The sequence below is a fragment of the Fusarium poae genome, chromosome 3 (assembly GCF_019609905.1).
Source record: "Fusarium poae strain DAOMC 252244 chromosome 3, whole genome shotgun sequence".
NCBI classification, from domain to species: Eukaryota; Fungi; Ascomycota; class Sordariomycetes; order Hypocreales; family Nectriaceae; genus Fusarium; species Fusarium poae.
The window spans coordinates 3178511-3197027 of NC_058401.1; the positions used below are offsets into that span (position 1 = coordinate 3178511).

At 37.5% G+C, this 18517-nt stretch overlaps 4 protein-coding genes across 4 annotated transcripts; 2 read left to right on the top strand and 2 right to left on the bottom strand.

Annotated features, from left to right (window-relative positions):
• Positions 1-3191: 3191 nt before the first annotated feature.
• Positions 3192-5427, bottom strand: FPOAC1_008449 (uncharacterized protein; the record flags this gene model as incomplete). The annotated part of the gene is made up of 3 exons (XM_044852891.1): positions 3192-3474; positions 3524-4629; positions 4684-5427. 3 exons carry the CDS (start codon positions 5425-5427, stop codon positions 3192-3194), a joined length of 2133 nt encoding a protein of 710 aa, XP_044705561.1.
• Positions 5428-11661: 6234 nt separating this feature from the next.
• CDC4 (SCF ubiquitin ligase complex subunit cdc4) lies at positions 11662-12229 on the bottom strand (the record flags this gene model as incomplete). The annotated part of the gene is made up of 3 exons (XM_044852892.1): positions 11662-11690; positions 11751-11984; positions 12049-12229. 3 exons carry the CDS (start codon positions 12227-12229, stop codon positions 11662-11664), a joined length of 444 nt encoding a protein of 147 aa, XP_044705562.1.
• A 1634-nt stretch (positions 12230-13863) lies between these two features.
• Positions 13864-14390, top strand: FPOAC1_008451 (uncharacterized protein; the record flags this gene model as incomplete). The annotated part of the gene is made up of 2 exons (XM_044852893.1): positions 13864-13957; positions 14023-14390. The coding sequence occupies 2 exons, from the start codon at positions 13864-13866 to the stop codon at positions 14388-14390; spliced, it is 462 nt and encodes a 153-aa protein (XP_044705563.1).
• A 703-nt stretch (positions 14391-15093) lies between these two features.
• On the top strand, positions 15094-17820 carry FPOAC1_008452 (uncharacterized protein; the record flags this gene model as incomplete). The annotated part of the gene is made up of 3 exons (XM_044852894.1): positions 15094-15243; positions 15293-15696; positions 15747-17820. 3 exons carry the CDS (start codon positions 15094-15096, stop codon positions 17818-17820), a joined length of 2628 nt encoding a protein of 875 aa, XP_044705564.1.
• Between the last annotated feature and the right edge of the window lie 697 nt (positions 17821-18517).

Genomic DNA, 18517 nt, shown 5'->3' on the forward strand with positions numbered 1-18517 from the left:
ATATCTCTCCTGCCTCTTACCAGGGGACGAAGCTGTTATGTCTCAGAGGGGAGGGGTGTACAGGACTATGCTGTAGCTACAAAGCAACAGCAGCCACATCCTGGTGTTCAAAAAGATTATTCTGCTTTGTTCCAATTCTCTGCTGCTACTGCGGGGTTTGGGGTACCTTTGCAGGGGAATACAATCCTTGCATGCATCGTCTTATATGAACCCTAGCTTGTCCTGCAGCGCAGTGAGTGACTTGAGAAAGAAAAGCATCATGATGGAGCCCGGCAGATGGGCCATGTAACGCCAAGGATGGCATGCAAGAGTAGTACTGTACGGCTTCCTTTGTGCGTCCGAGGGGCGGCCACGCGAGATGGCGCTCTGAGAGTGTTGGGACATGTTGCTCGGGTGCGAGGTGTGAGCCGCTGTAGAGAAAAAGAGTCGGAGAGGGGTATCTGGTTGAAGCAGGATGAAAATTCAAATACTTGATTCTTGGTTGGCTATCAGGGTCGTATTCTAGTGGATTCTCGTTATTAGACTTCCTCGTAAGCTAACAATTCTCCAAGAACTAAGAAATCTATTTTCTCCAATTCTTACTTGGCCCATCGAGTACCATAGTGATCTACTGGTGCACCGTGCTTCGTAAAGATCGTTGGATTGTACACGGCCAAGTAACCCCATCACAATATATGCAGTAGTAGAGACTTTTGTGTATGAGTGACGGATCATGTCATGTCATCCCATCCCGTCTATCCCATCCATGCTCCGCACTCGCACACTTGAGCTTACACAGACGCAAACATGTCCTTAAAGAGATCCTCGGGTACTTGTTTCTGACTGTTTGTCCACATCTCAAAACCCTTGGCGCTGTTTCGTCTCCCCACCTCTTTTTCTTTTTTAGTTTATCGCGCTAACAAATACAAGCTTTATCCTATCTATCCGCCATGCCGCTGGCATCGGATCCGCTGTTTGTCGCTGTCTTGCATTAGGTTGTATCATAACCATATTTGATATGCCTACGACACCCTTCCTTTTGCTTACCATGGCAAGCACGGTCCAGTCCCGGCGGCAATTCCGAAGCGTACGGTGCAAACACCGGGGAACCTATCAAAGAGAAATCAAGTATCATGTCGCCTGGAACATCAGCCCGCTAAAAACGTGTTGGAGAGATACGGTGACGGGACGCTAGGGAACCTGCATATTGAGGCTTGGGACTGTTCCTTTCTGGAATGTGGCCTGGAATAGCTCTTATCCAGTCGTCTGTCCTTCTCGCTTCAGCCCCGCCGCCAATGTTGTCAGCACGGCATGAAAAAGCAATTAGATCATCGCTCTGGATTTTAGGTGGGAGATTTCAGCGCGGGTAGTTACAGATTGTAATCAGTAGGTAGACTTGAATGGTGGATCACAGTAGTGTATACTCGGCTCTTCTTATTGTGAGACTCGCATATATCAATTGGCTTTTTCATTCAGGTCTATCGTTGTTTTGATTGTTCCAAAGTCACAACAAGGCACCAGGTAGGTATTACCTATCTATATCACTTGATCAATAATCTAACATCGTAACAACGTCTCATCAACCTCTCCATCAAGTTACCCCATTATTTCCCCGCAATCACTATTTTAGACTACCCGTTCCCCCGCGCAAGCCATCCATGATTAGAGAGTTATTACCTAGCCCCAAATTGCTCCCAGTCTTCTCCGCAGATCCATCAACTCTCAACCCTTTTTCATTCCCATCTCACCCTAACATCTCAAGATAAAGATGGATGGCAACCCCCGCGTTAGTCTCGGATGACAAGGCCTCCACTCTCACTACTGTATAAGCTACAAACTGCAATACTACTGTCTCCCCCCTCTTCCTCTCTTACACTTAAGACTGGAGTAAGTTGGAGTGGCCTGATACACTGCACGATGGTGGCGCGGAGGCTAAAGCCCGGACACCGCCGTAGCGGCCGGCAAAGTCTCCGGTACTTCTATAGTACGACACTGACTATGCAATTTCTCCAAGTTGCAACGAAGCCATCTTAAGTAGCATTGGTGGAGACAAACGATTAATAAATGGCTGCAAGAACCATCCGCACGGAGATCCGACGCCGTTTTTCTATCCGGGATGACTTCATATCGTCCGATTATAAACCTTTCTAAATACTTTCCCACGAGTCAGCTTGCTTGCAAAGCTTACCCAGATCCAGGACATCAGCATCAAAGTCTGGGGAACGGAGATGCGGTTCCGTGTCTGAATCTCACTACCCCACGATCTTTCAGTATGCATTTGAGATACTTGGGATGATGCCACTTTCTATCGATTTCTTAGTTTTTGGGGCGTGTAGTTCTTCACACTTCCAGTAGATGGTGAGCTTTCGACAATACAGGATAACGAAATACACCGGCATCATGAAGGTTAGGAAGTTGACCGAGTATCCTAAATATCAGACCATAACAAAGACTCCACCAGATAGATGTAACCATACCCATCAAATCAAACTAATTAACTTGCAAAATTTCGAAAAAAGTGACTTCTTTCTCAACATTTGGTTATTCGTTATTGGCAGTCGTTTGCTTTAGGTACTCTACAGGAGTTCTATCCTTGAACCCAAAATCACCTGTCGTTTTTCAGATTCGCCATTTTCTCCTCTTTGCCGTCCGTTCGATCTGTTTCCAAAAGTGATCCCTTGCCACCGTACACCTAGTCACAAACAGGGCGAACTACTTGAGCTAAACCCCATATATTATTACTTCGCCGTATGGAAACCCGCATTGCACATGATCTATTCACCAAGGTAGCGGATGATTGCATTGGATAACATATTCATCATTTTTTGTTTATCCCCAATCAGTCAATAAAAGCGATTGCTACAGCCTCAAATTTCCCTATGGCTACTTGACGATAATTCCAAGTTACACAAATACATGCAGCCAACCTTGCATCTATAGCTTGTTCTCGGTTTCCAGTAATAGCATTAGAGTGCGGTCATTGCATGGGCAGTCTACAGGCTCGGGGCAGGTGACAGGATCTACGTGCGGGTAGCTGCAACATACGAGATTCCATTCTCGTATATCACTGCAGGACCCAGGGGGGAAGAATCCGCAGTCATCATTGTACGACACTACCACGTGGTTCATGAATAACACTCCGATCTTCAGCACGCTCGCATAATTTCTCATATCCCTCAACTCGCCAATGTATCCTCTCTTCTGCAATCGACCTAAGAAGAAGAAGATGAAGATAGCCCAAGCTCCTTGTAGAAAGCTTCCGAGCTAGGCTCTCGGCCCAGGAACTCCTTCAAAAATTCCATCTCAGGAATACTTCCACCTCTCTCAAGCACGGTATGGCGGTAGCGTCGACCTTCCTTACCGTCCATTGGGTTCTTGGCGAAGAATGAGTGAAACATGTCGAGCGAGAACACCTCAGAATAGAGGTAGCCGTAGTATCCAGCATCGTATCCACCAATGAAGTGGCCGATCCCGGCATGTCGGTTACCCCATTCCCTTGTAATCAGTTAGCTTGGCAATTCAAATGGTTATGGAAGATACGTACAATCCCTCTCCAAGATCCTCAGGACCCTTGGTACCGGAAATTTCATGTCGAAGCTCGTTCCAAGTTCGACCAGCGTTGAGCTTCTTCACAGCCTCGTGAGACTCAGGAGTGTGTACAGTCATGTCAAACAGGCCAATAACGAGCTGTCCAAGTGCACCAATCGCTGAGTTAAGACGCTTGGTAGAAACAAGCTTTTCGATAAGCTCGTCGGGAATTTGCTCCTTTGTTTCCCAGTGCTTAGAAAGTGACTTGAGCACGCTAGGAGTCCAGCACCAGTTCTCGAGCATCTGAGATGGAGCCTCAACAAAGTCGAGCACTGTGGAGGTTCCGTGGAAGTAGCTGTAGCGGGTGCGACCGGCCAAGTCGTGGATACCATGACCTAGCTCGTGGAACAGAGTCACAACCTCGTGGTGCTTCAGCAGGGATGGTTTCTTGGGAGTTGGCTTGCTGAAATTGCAGACCAGGGCAGTAACGGGGTAGTGCTTCTTGCCGTCCTCAGTGACATAACCAGGCTCCAGATTGAAGTTGGCGTTGTGGCCATACTTGTTGTCACGAGGGTGAAGATCAAGGTACAGGTAGCCGTTAAAGCTTGAGCCTGAGGCCTCGTCATCCCAGACACTGTAAATCAAGACATCCTCGTGCCACACGATGTCCTCGGCCTTGCCTGTGGGGCTCAGCCTGGCTCTCTCTTCGGGGGTAAGCTCGACAAAGACAAATCCAAAGATCTCCTCAAAGATCTTGAGCATGCCGGCAAATGTTGATTCGACAGGGAAGTACTGAGAGATCTTGGCCTCGTCAACGCTGTACTCCTTCTCCTTCTGGATTCGGGAGTAAAAGGATGTGTCCCACATGTAGAAGCTGTCGTCAAATGATAGGCCACGCTCCTCGTAATCCTTCTTCTTGTACTCCTTGAGGGCGTTGATCTCCTTGGCACCACCCTCGGTAAGTCGGGTTCGAAGGTCATCTAGGAAAGATCGGACGGCGGCGGTGCTCTTGGCCATCTTCTCCTCAATGCGCAGTGCTGCATGGTTGTCATAACCCAAAAGTCGTGCGGCTTCATCACGGAGGGTAATGATTTCTTGAAAGATAGGGACATTTACATTGGCCTGGAATATCAGTCATTCTTTCCGATTTACAAAAAATTATCGATGGAATCATACCTTGTTCGATTCAGCAATAGTATACTTGCGACGAGTGTCGGCATCAATTGCATACTTGATAAGAGGGAAGTAGTGGTTGTATTTGAACGAGAGTTTGACCTTGCCTTCGTTCTCACCAGTGCCCTTCTCAAGCGAGTCGACGTCAATGTCGTCAGAGGGAACTCCCTTGAGCTCCTCGGGAGTGAACCAGATGGCACCCTTCTCTTCGTTGAGGTTTGTCTGGCCCTGAATTTCGAGCTCGCTCAGGCGCTTCTGTATTTCTTTGAATCGGTCTCGCTTGGGGCCAGCAGGCAGACGAAGCCCGTTACGGATGTACTTATTCCTCTCCTTCTCGAGAACGTGTGCCTGCTCCTTTGTGAGGTCCTGAGATGCTCGGTTGGCGAAAGCCGCGTCCACGGCGTTGAAGATATCCTCTCGCATGTTACACTCGATACCGAAGTCATTGAAGACTCTCTCGGACTCGGTGGAAGCATCACGGAGCTCCTTGTTGGTAGAGACATGGTGGTAAAAGGTCAAGATGCGACGCTGGGTAGCAGCCAGATTCTCATCTATGAGGATAGGCTCAAGGACATTGGCGAAAGAGGCTTTGTCTGCGGTGACATTGGCAGCGACAGAGTCCAGCACATCCTTGGTAGCATCGCAGAGCTTCTTGGTGTCGGCAGCGATCGACTCGGGGGTGGCGGTGAACAGAGGCGGCGCCTGGGGAGGGTTACGATACTTGTCGGGGGCCATGGTACTAGTCATGAGTTGTCTTGTTGATAGAATTGTTCGCGAAGCTTGGAATCTGACTTGATTCGCAAGAGAGACAAGGCGGGAGGAGACTCTTGAAGAAGCCAGGGTTACGGCGACAAGAAGGAAGAAGAGGGAGAGTAGGAGGAGGAGGGGCCTGTGTGAAGTGCGCTTGTCCAGCTTGGATGGATGGATGGGATGTGAATGTTACCTGGAAGGTCAGCCGATTGGTTTGAAGGCGGTCGAGTTTCGAAATTGAGGCGACTTACAGTCAAAAGAGGGGTCTTTTCTAGCAAGACTAGGTAATTCGATTGATCCGTGTCTAGGCGTCAAAGGCGTTGAAAAGGCGTTTATTGTAGATGTAGCAAGATGGGGCGTTAATTGAGAAGTGCAGCTTAGAGCTCCCACTTGGACCCGCTCGGGCCAGCGAAATCGCGGGGCTACGGGCGACCATAGGGCTTACTATTCTAAAAGTTAAATATAAGGCATTTTTCTTATTATACTTACCCTAATATAGTATTATAAGCTTAAAAATATATCTAATTAATATTATATATATTTAATTAATAGAATTATATATCTTATTAAGAATTATTAATATATTATAATTATTAAACTTAAGGCTTAACTCTATAGATTTAATATATATTTAAATACTTTATATAATATTATAAAGTATTATATAATATAATATTATACTTTTTTCTTATTAATTATATTAATTACTATTAATTACTTTATAAAATAAATTAAATTTTATTATAAAAATAATAAATATTATAATAATATTTATATAAAGCTTAATAGTTTTATAAAGGTTAATTTTTATTTATTTTATAATTAATAGCTTATTATTCTTAAGATTATTAATTTTATTAAATAAAGCTTTAAAATAATTTTATTTTTTATTATATAAAGTAATATAATAATTATATTAATTATATAAACTTAAATAGCTATTATTATATATATTAATACTTATAATATTATTATTAAAAGTTAATAATAAAGTATTATATTAATAGTCTATAATAGCTTAATTATAATTATATTATATATTAAATTTTATATTATAATAAAGTATAAAAAGAAGGTTATTAAAAATATCTTATTATTAAGATATAATAAGCTTAACTTAAGTATTATATTTTATTTCTTTAAAAGTAAAATAAAGATTATACTAAATATTATATACTTATTATATAATAATATAATTATATTTATTATATTAAACTTTATAAATAAGCTTTTTTTTTATTAAATAATAGCTTATTATTTCTATTTAAATTATAGTAAATTTATATAGGCCTTAAGAGTTTAATAATATTATTTATAAAATAATATAATTATAAGACCTTTTTAAGAAAATTAATATTATAATTCCTTTAAAGGTAAAAATTCTTATTAATTTTATATTTTTTTATTTTTAAAAATAAATTAATTCTAAAGAGAATAATATTATTTAACTTATAAAGAGATTAATTAAAGTAAAAAGTAATATTTTATAATCTTTAAAATAAAAAAAAAATAAAGAAAGAAATTATATTACTTATTAAAAAAGAAAATAATATTAAAAAAGAAATTAAATATAAAGATATTAATATTAAAAAGGCTAAAGGGTATTTATTATAAAATAAAGAAAATAAAAATAATTAAAAAAGTATTACTTTAGCTATATATAAGGTATTTTTAAATAATATAAAAGAGAATAAGAAAAAGATTATAAAGATATTTAAAGAAGAAAAAGTTATAAAGAAAAAAGTAAAAAAGAATATTATTAAGGCTAGAATTTATTTAAAGTAAAATATAAAGCTATTATAAAGGTTTAAATAAGTTATAATATATATATAAAATACCTTTTTTTATACTATATAAAGTTAATTATAAACCCTAGATTTTATTATTAAGATTACTATTTATCCCTTAATTAAATAATATAATATTAATATTATATATAGCTAAATAATTCTATATATAATTAATTCTTTTTATAAATATTAAAAAAAGCTTAATAGCTAGTTATTAATTATTAAGTATATAGTTTCTTAAATAGGCCTATAGAAATAAATATATAAAGAGCTTTAAAGTCTTAAGGTTATTATAAGGAAAAACTTATCTCTTAAGAAATTAATTATAAATTATAATTATATCTTTAAATAAATATATATAAATATTAATTAAATTATTATTAAAAAGCTCCTTAAGTAGTTATAATTAATAAAATAGTATTAAAAAAGTATAATTCTTTATTCCTTAAGTCTTAAGCTAATTATATAATATTTAAAATTAATTAAAAATAATATATAGTCTATTAAACTATTTATAAATAGTATATATATTCTAAAGAAATATAAACTTAAAGAGCTTTATATATATTAATAGTATATAAAGATAGAAAATAATAATTTAATTTAAAATAAAATCTATTAAAAAATTATCTTAAGTAATAATACTATTAAAATATTTTTATATAAAGTTAATATATTAATATAGATTAATATATAAATATATATATATTAATATTTTACTTTACTTTTACTTAAATAATACTATTAGCTTTTAATTTTCTTATTATATATATTTTTACTATATATTTAATAATTTTAAAATTAAATTAATTCTATATTACCTTATATAATATTATATAATTATAAAAGGTAATAATATATATTAACTATAAAGAGAGTTTTATTATTATAATTTAATTTAATTAAATAAGGCATTTTACTTTAAGTTTTAAAGATATTAAAATACTACTTAAATATACTATAAAATATATTAGCTAATATATTAATATAAAACTATATAATATTATATAAGTAAATATTAATTAAAGTATATACTTTAATACTTTAAGCTTTTAACTTATTATAAGTATTAATTAACTATATATAATTAAGCCTAGGTATTATTTATTTAATTTAATAATATTATATTATACTTTATTATTTAAAGATATTTATAAATATAAAGCTTTAAAAAGTATTATATATATTATTTCTATTAAAAGATATACTCTATTAATAAATATAAGTATAAAGATAATTATAATTAAAAGATTATAGCTTAATATTTAATAAAATATTATCTTTAAATATTTAATATAATTTTACTAATTATATTTCTTTTTACTCTCTAGTTTAATATTATAGTATATTAAGATCTTATTATATTTATTATAGGCCTATAAATATAACTATAAAGCCTTCTTTCTATAGTTATTATAATATATTCTTATCTTTAAGAATATTATTAAAATAAAGCTCTTATATATAGTTATATAAAGCTTCTATATTATCTATATATACTTAATTAATAATTAAAGTAAAATCTTTAAATTATTAAGTCTTAATATACTAATATAATATTATATAAGATATAAAGATATAAAACTCTATAGAAATATATACTATAAGCTTATTTATAGTTATTTAATTAATATTTTTTATTATTTAATTTAATTTTAAAATAAAATTAAGTCTTTAAAAGGATAATTAATTTTATTTATTATAAAGTATAAAAAAAAGTAAAAAGGTTTTATAAAGGTATATATTATAAAGAAGAAAATTTTTTAATCTATATAGCCTTTTTAAATTATTTTAATATTTAAAGGTTAAATAATTTTATATATTTATTAATTATATTTTTAATTTTTTAAAAGTAAAATAAATTAAATTTAATTTTTCCTTTAAACTATATATAATATACTATAAAGCCTTATTTATTACTATAAATACTATTATATATTAAAAGTATATAGATTTATTATTAATTATTAAATTATATCTTTAAAAAAGTTAAAAATTAAGTTACTTTAAAGTAAACTATATATAGTAATTTCTTTATATTTAGCTTTATTTTTTACTTTTTTTTCCTTTAAGACTTTTAATATTTTTCTTTAATTTATTAATAGCCTTCTTAAAGAAGTAAATAATTATAAAGTATATAAGGTAATTAAAAGTATTAATTAACTTTATAGTAATTACCTTAATAGAATTATTATTATCTAAAGAAATTAAAATAATAAACTTATTATTAAAGTTAAAATTATATTTATATTTACTTTTCTTAAGTATAAATACTATAGAAAAGTTAATATAAGGCTATAATAAATAATAAGTAATATATATAATTAATATAAGAATATAATAAGCTTAAATAGTTTTAATTATAATTAATATATCTTTATAGCTTATTTAAATATATATAATAGTTTATAATTATTTTATTATTAATAGTATACTTCTTATAAAGCCTTAAATTAAGAAAAAAGGCTTTATAGAAATAATAAAGTATAATATTAAAATTCTATTAAAAGAATTTTATTATATATAAATCCTAAGTACTTTACTTAAATTAATTAATATAAAGCTTAATAAGCTTTAATAAAAACTATAAAGGTTAATATAGTATTATATATAAAGAATAATAACTTATTAATTCTTTATTTATTTTAATAATCTTAAAACCTTTATAATAATAATTTATTAAGGTATAATATATAGCCTAAATAGTAATATTTAAATATAAAGTAAGCTATTTATTAATCTTAAAATTAAAAAAAAAATAATAACTTTAAATATCTCTTTAGAAAAATAAAAAAAAGTATTTATTTATATTTATCTCTAAGGCCCTCTTTATAGCCTTATAAGCTAAATTTTTATTATAAATATTAATATATTTAATATAAACTATAGCTAGATTAAAAGTACTTTTAATTAAATTTAATTTCTTTAAGTTAATATAAAATAATATATAATTAATATACTATAATTTAATAATAATAAAAAGTTATAAGGCCTTTTTAATAATTTTATATTTTATTATTTTATTTTTATTAAGTATATTAATAAGAAAAATAATTATAATATTATTAAAACTCTCTTTTTTAAGGCTTTAAAGCTTATCTTTTTACTTTTTAATTTTATTTTTAATTTTATTTTTAATAGCTTTATCTTTAATAAAGAATATAGCTAATTCTTATTCTTAAGCTTTCTTTATAATAATATATTCTTATTATTTCTTTTATATAATAATTATCTTTATAATAATAATCTTTTTTATAGTAAAAGCCTTTATTATAATAAAGGCTTTCTTTATAATATATTTTAATTTTCTTAAAGCTATAAAAGGCTAATAAGGTTATATATATACTTATAAAAATAAAATTAATTTATAGAAAATATTAATATTATTAAAAAGTATTAATTTTATATAATTAATTAATATATAAAATAAATATATAAAAAAGAAAAAAAAATATAAAAAAAAGCTTATAATTATATAAAAATAATAAAAGCTAAATAAAATCTATTTAAAATATAAAAAAAATAAAAAATAAATTTATATAAAATAAAAACCTATATTAAGCTTATAGCTTTAATATAAAAATTAATAAATAAATATAACTATAAAAAAATAAAAATAGTATTAAATAAAAAATTTAAATTATATAATTTTAAATATATAAATATTAAATTATTTAAAGCTATTATAAATATATAAATATAATAAAAAATAAAGAATTTTTATTTTATAAAGTATATTAATTTTAAAAATAAAAAATAAAGCTAAAACTATAATATATAAATATAATTAATATATTAATATATAACCTTAAGAGCTTTATAAGCTAATATAAGCTATTTATATTATTATAATAATTAACTTTTTATAAATTAAAAAGAAAAAAAATATATTTAATAAAACCCTATAGAGAAGGTTAACTTACTATGTTTTAACTTTTAGAACAGTAAGCCCTATGGTTGCCCGTAGGGGCAGTCGAATGCTGTGTCATGATCAAAGCGGCTAATAAGAGAATTAGAGAGGTGAATCATGCATAAACCAGGTACAAATGGGGGCCATAACAAAGACATAATAGCCATTTTTAATCACTGCCAATATCAATCATTTGAGATAAAGAAGGAGAATGTTGAGATGCCAAAGTTCAGGCAAGCAGCTATCTATAAGTGACCCATTCAAGCTTTGAGCTGTCAACGGGATCCATGACAACTCCACCACAACAATTAAATAAACAGTTGAGACACATAGAGCTTTATTTCTTAACTCCTACTCGCCTCCCAATTATCTACTTAAAATCCAGACATGCTAGTGCTCCGTACAAGGGCAGCAATAATTCATCATTTCGGCGTATCCGTAGCCGATTCCAACCATTTCCATAATCAAATAAGCAAACGCCGGTCCGTCAACGTAGATGCATAACCTAACCCGCCCATATCTTCACAGTATTTAGTTGGCGAGGATGGTTCGCACGAGGTCTGTTTTTGGTTTGTCAGTCACCGCTCGGGTCGTCGCTGCTCTTGGGAGGTTGTACGTACCAGTGTAATTGACCTGGCCTGAGCTGGTGTCAACGGCCTTGAGGAGCTCGTCGACCTCCTCATCAGTCATCTTCTCGCCCAGGTTTGTCAAAATGTACTTGAGCTGGCCGACGCCGATGAAACCCGTCATATCCTTATCAAACACTTGGAAACCACGGCAGTATTCCTCAGGCTCGCCAGGGTCGCGGAAGCCGCCGGGGCGGTTCAGCACGCGCTGGAATGTCTCGAAATCGACTGTGTCGGGAAAATCAGCATAAGTTTTGGATTTCATCGTCGCAGAAGTATGATTGTTACTCACATTCGCCACCAACGTTCTTCTCCAGGTCCTGGATCTCAGCAAGGGTAGGGTTCTGGCCACAGGCGCGCAGAAGATCACCGAGGCTGTCAACAGTGACACGGCCGTTTCCGCGCTTGTCGAACAGGGCAAAAGCCTCCTTGTAGTTGGTAGAAGCCTGCGATTCAAACTTGTTGTTAGACATGATTACTTATGATGAGTATAATGAGAGTTGCTGGTATGTGAATTTTGCGACTGCGAATGTTGTGATAATTCAAAGAGATGCAAGATGCGGAGATTCAAGGCTGGTCTTGAATTGGAAGCAAAAAGCCAACTTCCAACTATTCGGGCAACGCAAAAAGCAATCGGTCGAATCAGAAGGCGGGGTGCATTGTTTACGCATCTGAATAAAGGGGTGTCCGGGGCAACTGGAGCTCACCATTTTTAGGTAGGTTATTGGAGGGGTGGTTCTGTTTTGTGGCTGGTTGAGTTGGTAACGCAACAAACAGTCGATAAGAACGTCGTTGTGATGGTTTCTGAGAATGGAAAAATGGTGTTGAGAGGTTGAAAGATGAAGAAGATAGATAGAAAAGAGGGCCAAGATTACATTCCATGCGCACTTCCTCTCCACGCTCTGGCCTCCATGGAGTCTTTTGCTAGACACTGACGGGGCAACGGGGTCAGTCCATGGGTTAACATGAGCCATGTCACTACCTGCAAAATAAACTGAGCATTTTACACATTAGACTAGCCCATTGTATCCTTTTTATTCTGTCAACCTCCACTAACGCCGTTTGGCGGTGAAACTATTGGAACTGGAGTAAATAATGCAAGACCCCTTTAAACACGTTAACAATTGTGTACCGCAGCTATTATCATGAAACAATATCTGGATATTTTTACATATATTCAAACTACGATTAATGTTATGATGCTTTAGTAGCATCATGGTGGCATTCTAGCAATTACAATAATGCCTCGATTACTCTCTGCCCACGACCTTCAAAGATAAGGCCATGCACAACTTTGGGCATGATATACTTACCGCCCATTACTACGGCGCTATCATTTCTTCTCAAAGATATTCCGCAATGCATGCGGCACTTGTTGTTATTGTCGACGTCATGTTTTGAATTCGCTTAATTTCTTCTCATGAAGCGGGTTTCACAAACATGACCTTGAGATGAACTCCCCTGGTTTTGACAAGCGCCAGCCATCCGAGATCGATTGAAACAATGTCAAGACATACCACTTATCACAGATCTCGCTTATTAGCGAGAAATCTCGATAGTTCTGTACCTATACCAAGGTACTAAGTTAGATATCCAAAATGGTTATGGTTGTAGAATGGCTACCCTAAACCTTTTCTCAACCCAACATATTACGGGTTTGTCAAGCCACCAAGAGTTACTTCTGCCAATGTGTGGTAACAAAAATTAAAACAAAGAGTTTTAAACTTACGGGACGAGCCGGATGTATCTGTAGCAGAAACGCCAACCAACGGTGGACAGCCCAGCTTGTACCTCTCAGCCGCTATATGTATTCAAATACCTAAGGTAAACAGAACAGATACCAAGAAAGAAGGTCTCCCATCAAATCAAGAAATTCAATATTAGTAATGTCTTTATTGCTCAGTTTTATAAGCCTTGTATACCTAGGTAGACATTTTGACGCAACCCGAGTATTCAATAAGTGATCAGCTGTATGGCGTCTTATAGAAACCCCGCCCACAGTCCAATTTGGGAATCTTTATCCTCGGCACAATCCCGTATATTCTTGGAACGTCACAGGACATTGATTTGAATTCGAGAATAACATAAACAATACAAACGCTTCAACATGACAACAGAGGCTACTGTTCGCAAATTCTTCACCTCGTCTGCTTACGCAGTGGCGGGTGCCAGTTCCAACCCAGCCAAATTTGGTCATCGTGGTAAGGTCTACCTGTTTGGTCTTGTATAGAACCACGTTTCACTCATCAACACCTCATCTACCTAGTCTTTGTTTGGTATCTTCACCATGACCTACCAGTCACCCCCATAAACCCGGGCTCGCAAACGATCAATGCACTGAACAAGGACCATGCCACTGTTCCTAATGTGACGGCTCTTCCAAACCCTACCGAGACGTCTCTCTCCGTCATCACTCCACCTGCAGCAACCCTACAGGTGCTTCAAGAGGCTAAGGAGAAGGGAATCCCGTCTATCTGGCTTCAGCCGGGAAGCTTTGACGATGCTGTTCTCAAGTTTGCCAACTCTCCAGGAACTTTCGAAGCCGTGATTGCTGGAGATGGTGGGCGAGGTCATGAGGGATGGTGCATCCTGGTAGATGGCGAGCGAGGATTGAAAGCAGCAGGAAAGCTATAGGTTGAGTTAAACCGAGCAGGTACATGTTGCATTGGCATGAGAAAAAGACAACCACATGATGTTATGGCTGGCTTTACATCTCTGCAAGTTGTCGATATCTGTCACTACCTAACGTAAAAGATATCTACACTAGTGTACCACACCTGGGCTATCGTGATCAGATCAATTGCTAATAATAGATCAAAACAGCTCGGTAAAATCGAAAAAAACCCATGTAAATAAACAAGCGAGATGTCTTTTTCGTTAAAATCTGTACTTGTTGTCAAATTGTCTGGGGGTAATACTAATATTAAGAGAATCCATGTTTGGGTCTCTGGGGTTGGCTGACCCACCAAAGTAAACAAACGCGCCATGTCCCGCCCTTCGACCGCTTCTTTTGCCTGTTCAATCAATTCCGTCGCAGCAAGCGAGCATCTCGAATTCCTTCCACACAACAACCTCCCACCGCCATTAATTATACCACAAGGTAAAAGGTAGGATACCTGTTGGTACGACGCGTGGACTTGCATTTGTTAAGCGGCATTCGAATCCTGTCATGAGCGCAATTACTTTTTGATTTCCATCTATTTATTCTCTTCTCTTTAGTCTGCTTCATTGCGACTTTGTGCTTGTTTCTCCAACTTGACCTTTTGCCGACGCATCGCGTCTTGATTAAAGAGTTACTACCCTTGACCGCGCTTTCACGCGCAGCCTACCTACAACCATGTCTTTCGACGATATTACCGACCAATTCATTACATACGAGAGTCGATTGGCTTCTTTTCAGAAAAACTCCAAAAAGCGAGGATCTGCAGCGAGTGGACGGGGCATTAAAGCTCTCAACTGGCCTCACAAGACCATTACACCCGATAGCGTATGTTGATTACCTGCCCTGATACCAACAATGGCTGACAGTCCCGTAGCTTGCTCGCGCTGGACTCTTCTTCAACCCAACACCACAGAACCCCGATAATGCGCAATGTTTCCTGTGTCACAAGGGCCTTGACGGCTGGGAAGCCAACGACGACCCCCTTGTCGAGCATCTGACGCATGCTCCCGAATGCGGCTGGGCAGTTGTCGCTGCGATCGAATCCAACGTGGGAGATTTTGCGCAACAAGCCCCAGACCAGCCGTACATGAAGGAAGCTCGAAAAGCAACGTTTGCTGGCAGATGGCCCCACGATACTAAAAAGGGATGGAAATGTAAAACCAAGCAGCTGGTCGACGCCGGTTGGAAGTACACGCCAACTGAAGAGTCGGATGATATGGCTACCTGCACCTACTGCCAACTCGCTCTCGACGGTTGGGAACCCACCGACAAGCCTCTGTGAGTATCGCAACTCGCCTTGACCTACGGCAACCACTAACACAGCGCAGCGACGAGCACTACAGCCGATCTCCTAATTGTCCATTCTTCATTCTACTACAAGCCAAGAAATCGAGCAAAACCAAAGCTGCGCGCGCATCTAAAGCGTCGCGTTTATCTGTCCAATCCGTTGCGACCGTTGCTTCAGAAGCCCCTTCAATGAATGAGTCAACAGCTGCTATAGATGATAGCGTTATGACAACGAGCTCCACTGCAACAGGCGGAAAGAAGACAAAAGCACGTAAAGCGACAGCCAAGGGACGAAAAACAAAGGCAAAAAAGGAAGCATCAATCGAGGATGCCGATGCGTCGCTGCAAGATGAAGAGCCATCTAAGCTTTCCCGAGGGAGGAAGCGGGACAGCTCAGCGGTGGAAGATGTCAGCATGGCCGTTTCAGATGCTCCACCAGGCAAGAAGCGCGCGATGCGTGCTGTCAACGAGTCTACAGTAGTACAAGATGAAGACTCAGATATGGCCGAAGTTTCTGCTCCTAAGAAGAGCAGTAAAAAGAAGACGACCCGAAAGCCTGCAGCTAAATCGTCACATGATGTCTCTACAGCGTCTGTCACGGAAGAGGTGGCACCAGCAGGCTACGAAGCAACCCCCGGAACGTTCCCAGACGATGATGAAATCGAACGACAGCTGGAAGCTGACCTGGAGAACCAACTTACTGAAGATGAGGAGTTGACGTTTGATTCTGATTCTGAGAGACGCCAGAAGAAAGAGAAGACGTCAAAGACGTCACTGGCCAGGACTGAGCAGCAGGAGTATTCACGCGACTATGCTATGCTAAATCCTGAACCTATTGAGCCGGATGAGGACGAAATCGATGATGATCTCAAGGCTCTACAAGCTGAGATGGAAGTGAGCAACACCGAACCAGACCCAAAACACGAGCCGCAACCAGAGTCAGACGCAGAACCTGAAGCTGGGCCTCAAGAGCTGCAGATTCCAAAGAAGGGCCGAAAAGCCGACACCAAAAAAGCATCTAAACAGACAAAGCCGAAGAAAACAAAAGCTGCGCTAGAGGTGGACGAGGAAGATGATGCTGAAACAGAGGCACAAGCACACGAAGACAGTGTTGCCAGCACTGATACTGTTGTCAAGAAGTCAGCAGCAGCTCGCTCAAGCACTGCCAAGCGAGGTCGAGGACGTCCTTCTAAAGCATCTCTCGCCTCTCGTGCTTCTGCAAACGAAATCGAGCTGGTAGAAGCCCCAACAGAAACCACCACTCAAGCCGCCGAAGAGCCACCCGTGAAGCGAGGCCGTGGTAGACCTTCCAAAGTGTCATTGGCATCCCGACCTTCTGTTGGTGCAGATGAGAGTCGATTGAGTGACGCGCCCCCTAAACGTGGTCGTGGTCGTCCGTCAAAGAAGTCGCTGGAGGCTCGAAAGTCACTGGAAGCCGCGGCTAGCCAAGAGCCAACCCAACCATTTAGCCAGCCCGTGGAAGATCGCATGCAGGAAGATGTCGAGATTTATGCTTCCGAAGAGCCTGTTCGTCGTGCTGCATCTGTGGAGTCAGCACAACAATCGCCTATGCCATCATCCCCGCCGCCCAGCGCAGCTCATCCGGCTAACCCGCCTTCTACCCCTGGAAGAGTCATTTCCCCTGCCCCTTCAGCCCGACAAGCAGCTATCTCCCCTTCTCAATCGCCTCAGGCCTCGGATGCCGAGAACGAACCACCATCATCAAGACCCACGTCCGGTGCCAACCCCAAGAGAGTGGCATTGGCGCCTGTCATCACTACACCTACCCGTACATCGCCTTCTAAGCTCTCGCCATCCAAACGCAACGTAATCGCAGGACTTCGTAGCACTGCCCCATGGACGGAGTTGGATCTGGATACCGTTTTTGGAACACCACTCAAGGACTCAGATAAGGAGAATGGCCTGGAAAGGTATCTTAAGCAGGGCCAGACCTTAACATCACCGGAGAAGCAGATGACAGTGCAGGAGTGGATCTACCACAACGCTTCAGAGGCTGAGAAGCAGCTGAAGCACGAATGTGAGGCCATAGTCAACCGGTTCGAAAGCGAAGGCTCAAGGGCCATGCACGTACTGGAAGGATTGGTTGTGGAATGAGACATGACTTTCTGGAGAACTGAATGATGGGATGGCGGGGAAACAGGCTGGATACATACAGACTCTGCTTTTGATGACACGAGATGTGATGTTCATGAACAAGCTCAGGAATGACGGCGTTGGTAATGATGAATTTTTTTAAATACTGCTTGTTGCTATTAACGAATGAAAGACAAGAAAGACCTTTGTTTTTTGAGCATTGCAAGCTTCCCTCAATGTCATATCTCATGATCAATTCTGAATTCAGTCGCCAGTGTCGTCACATTTCTAGAGACGGACGCCGTTCGCCAGGAACCATTTTCAGAGGACCTACGTCAAAGCTATCGACGATCTAATCAAGATTAGGACAACACTTTGACCTAACCAATAAGATTTGTTGATCTCTGCATTCCAAATGTCCCCAAATCGAAGCTATTCCCAACCAAACTAGCTCACGTTCTAGAGCAAATCTGTGGAGATCACTTGTCTAAGACGCCACGAGGCGTTCTGTGTCCCTTGCATTCCATACCAGAGGGCTCTGAACCCTTAAGTGTCCCTCCATTGCTGAATCCGTCTCAAATGGCGGGCATGGCGATAGGGCTTTGGGAATTGTAAAGATGCAAATGTTCACGATAGACCAGCTCTGGGATTCTGGACCAGTGGGCTTGACAGATAAATAGCCACGATGGGAATGTTTTTTGGAACGTAAATTTGAAAC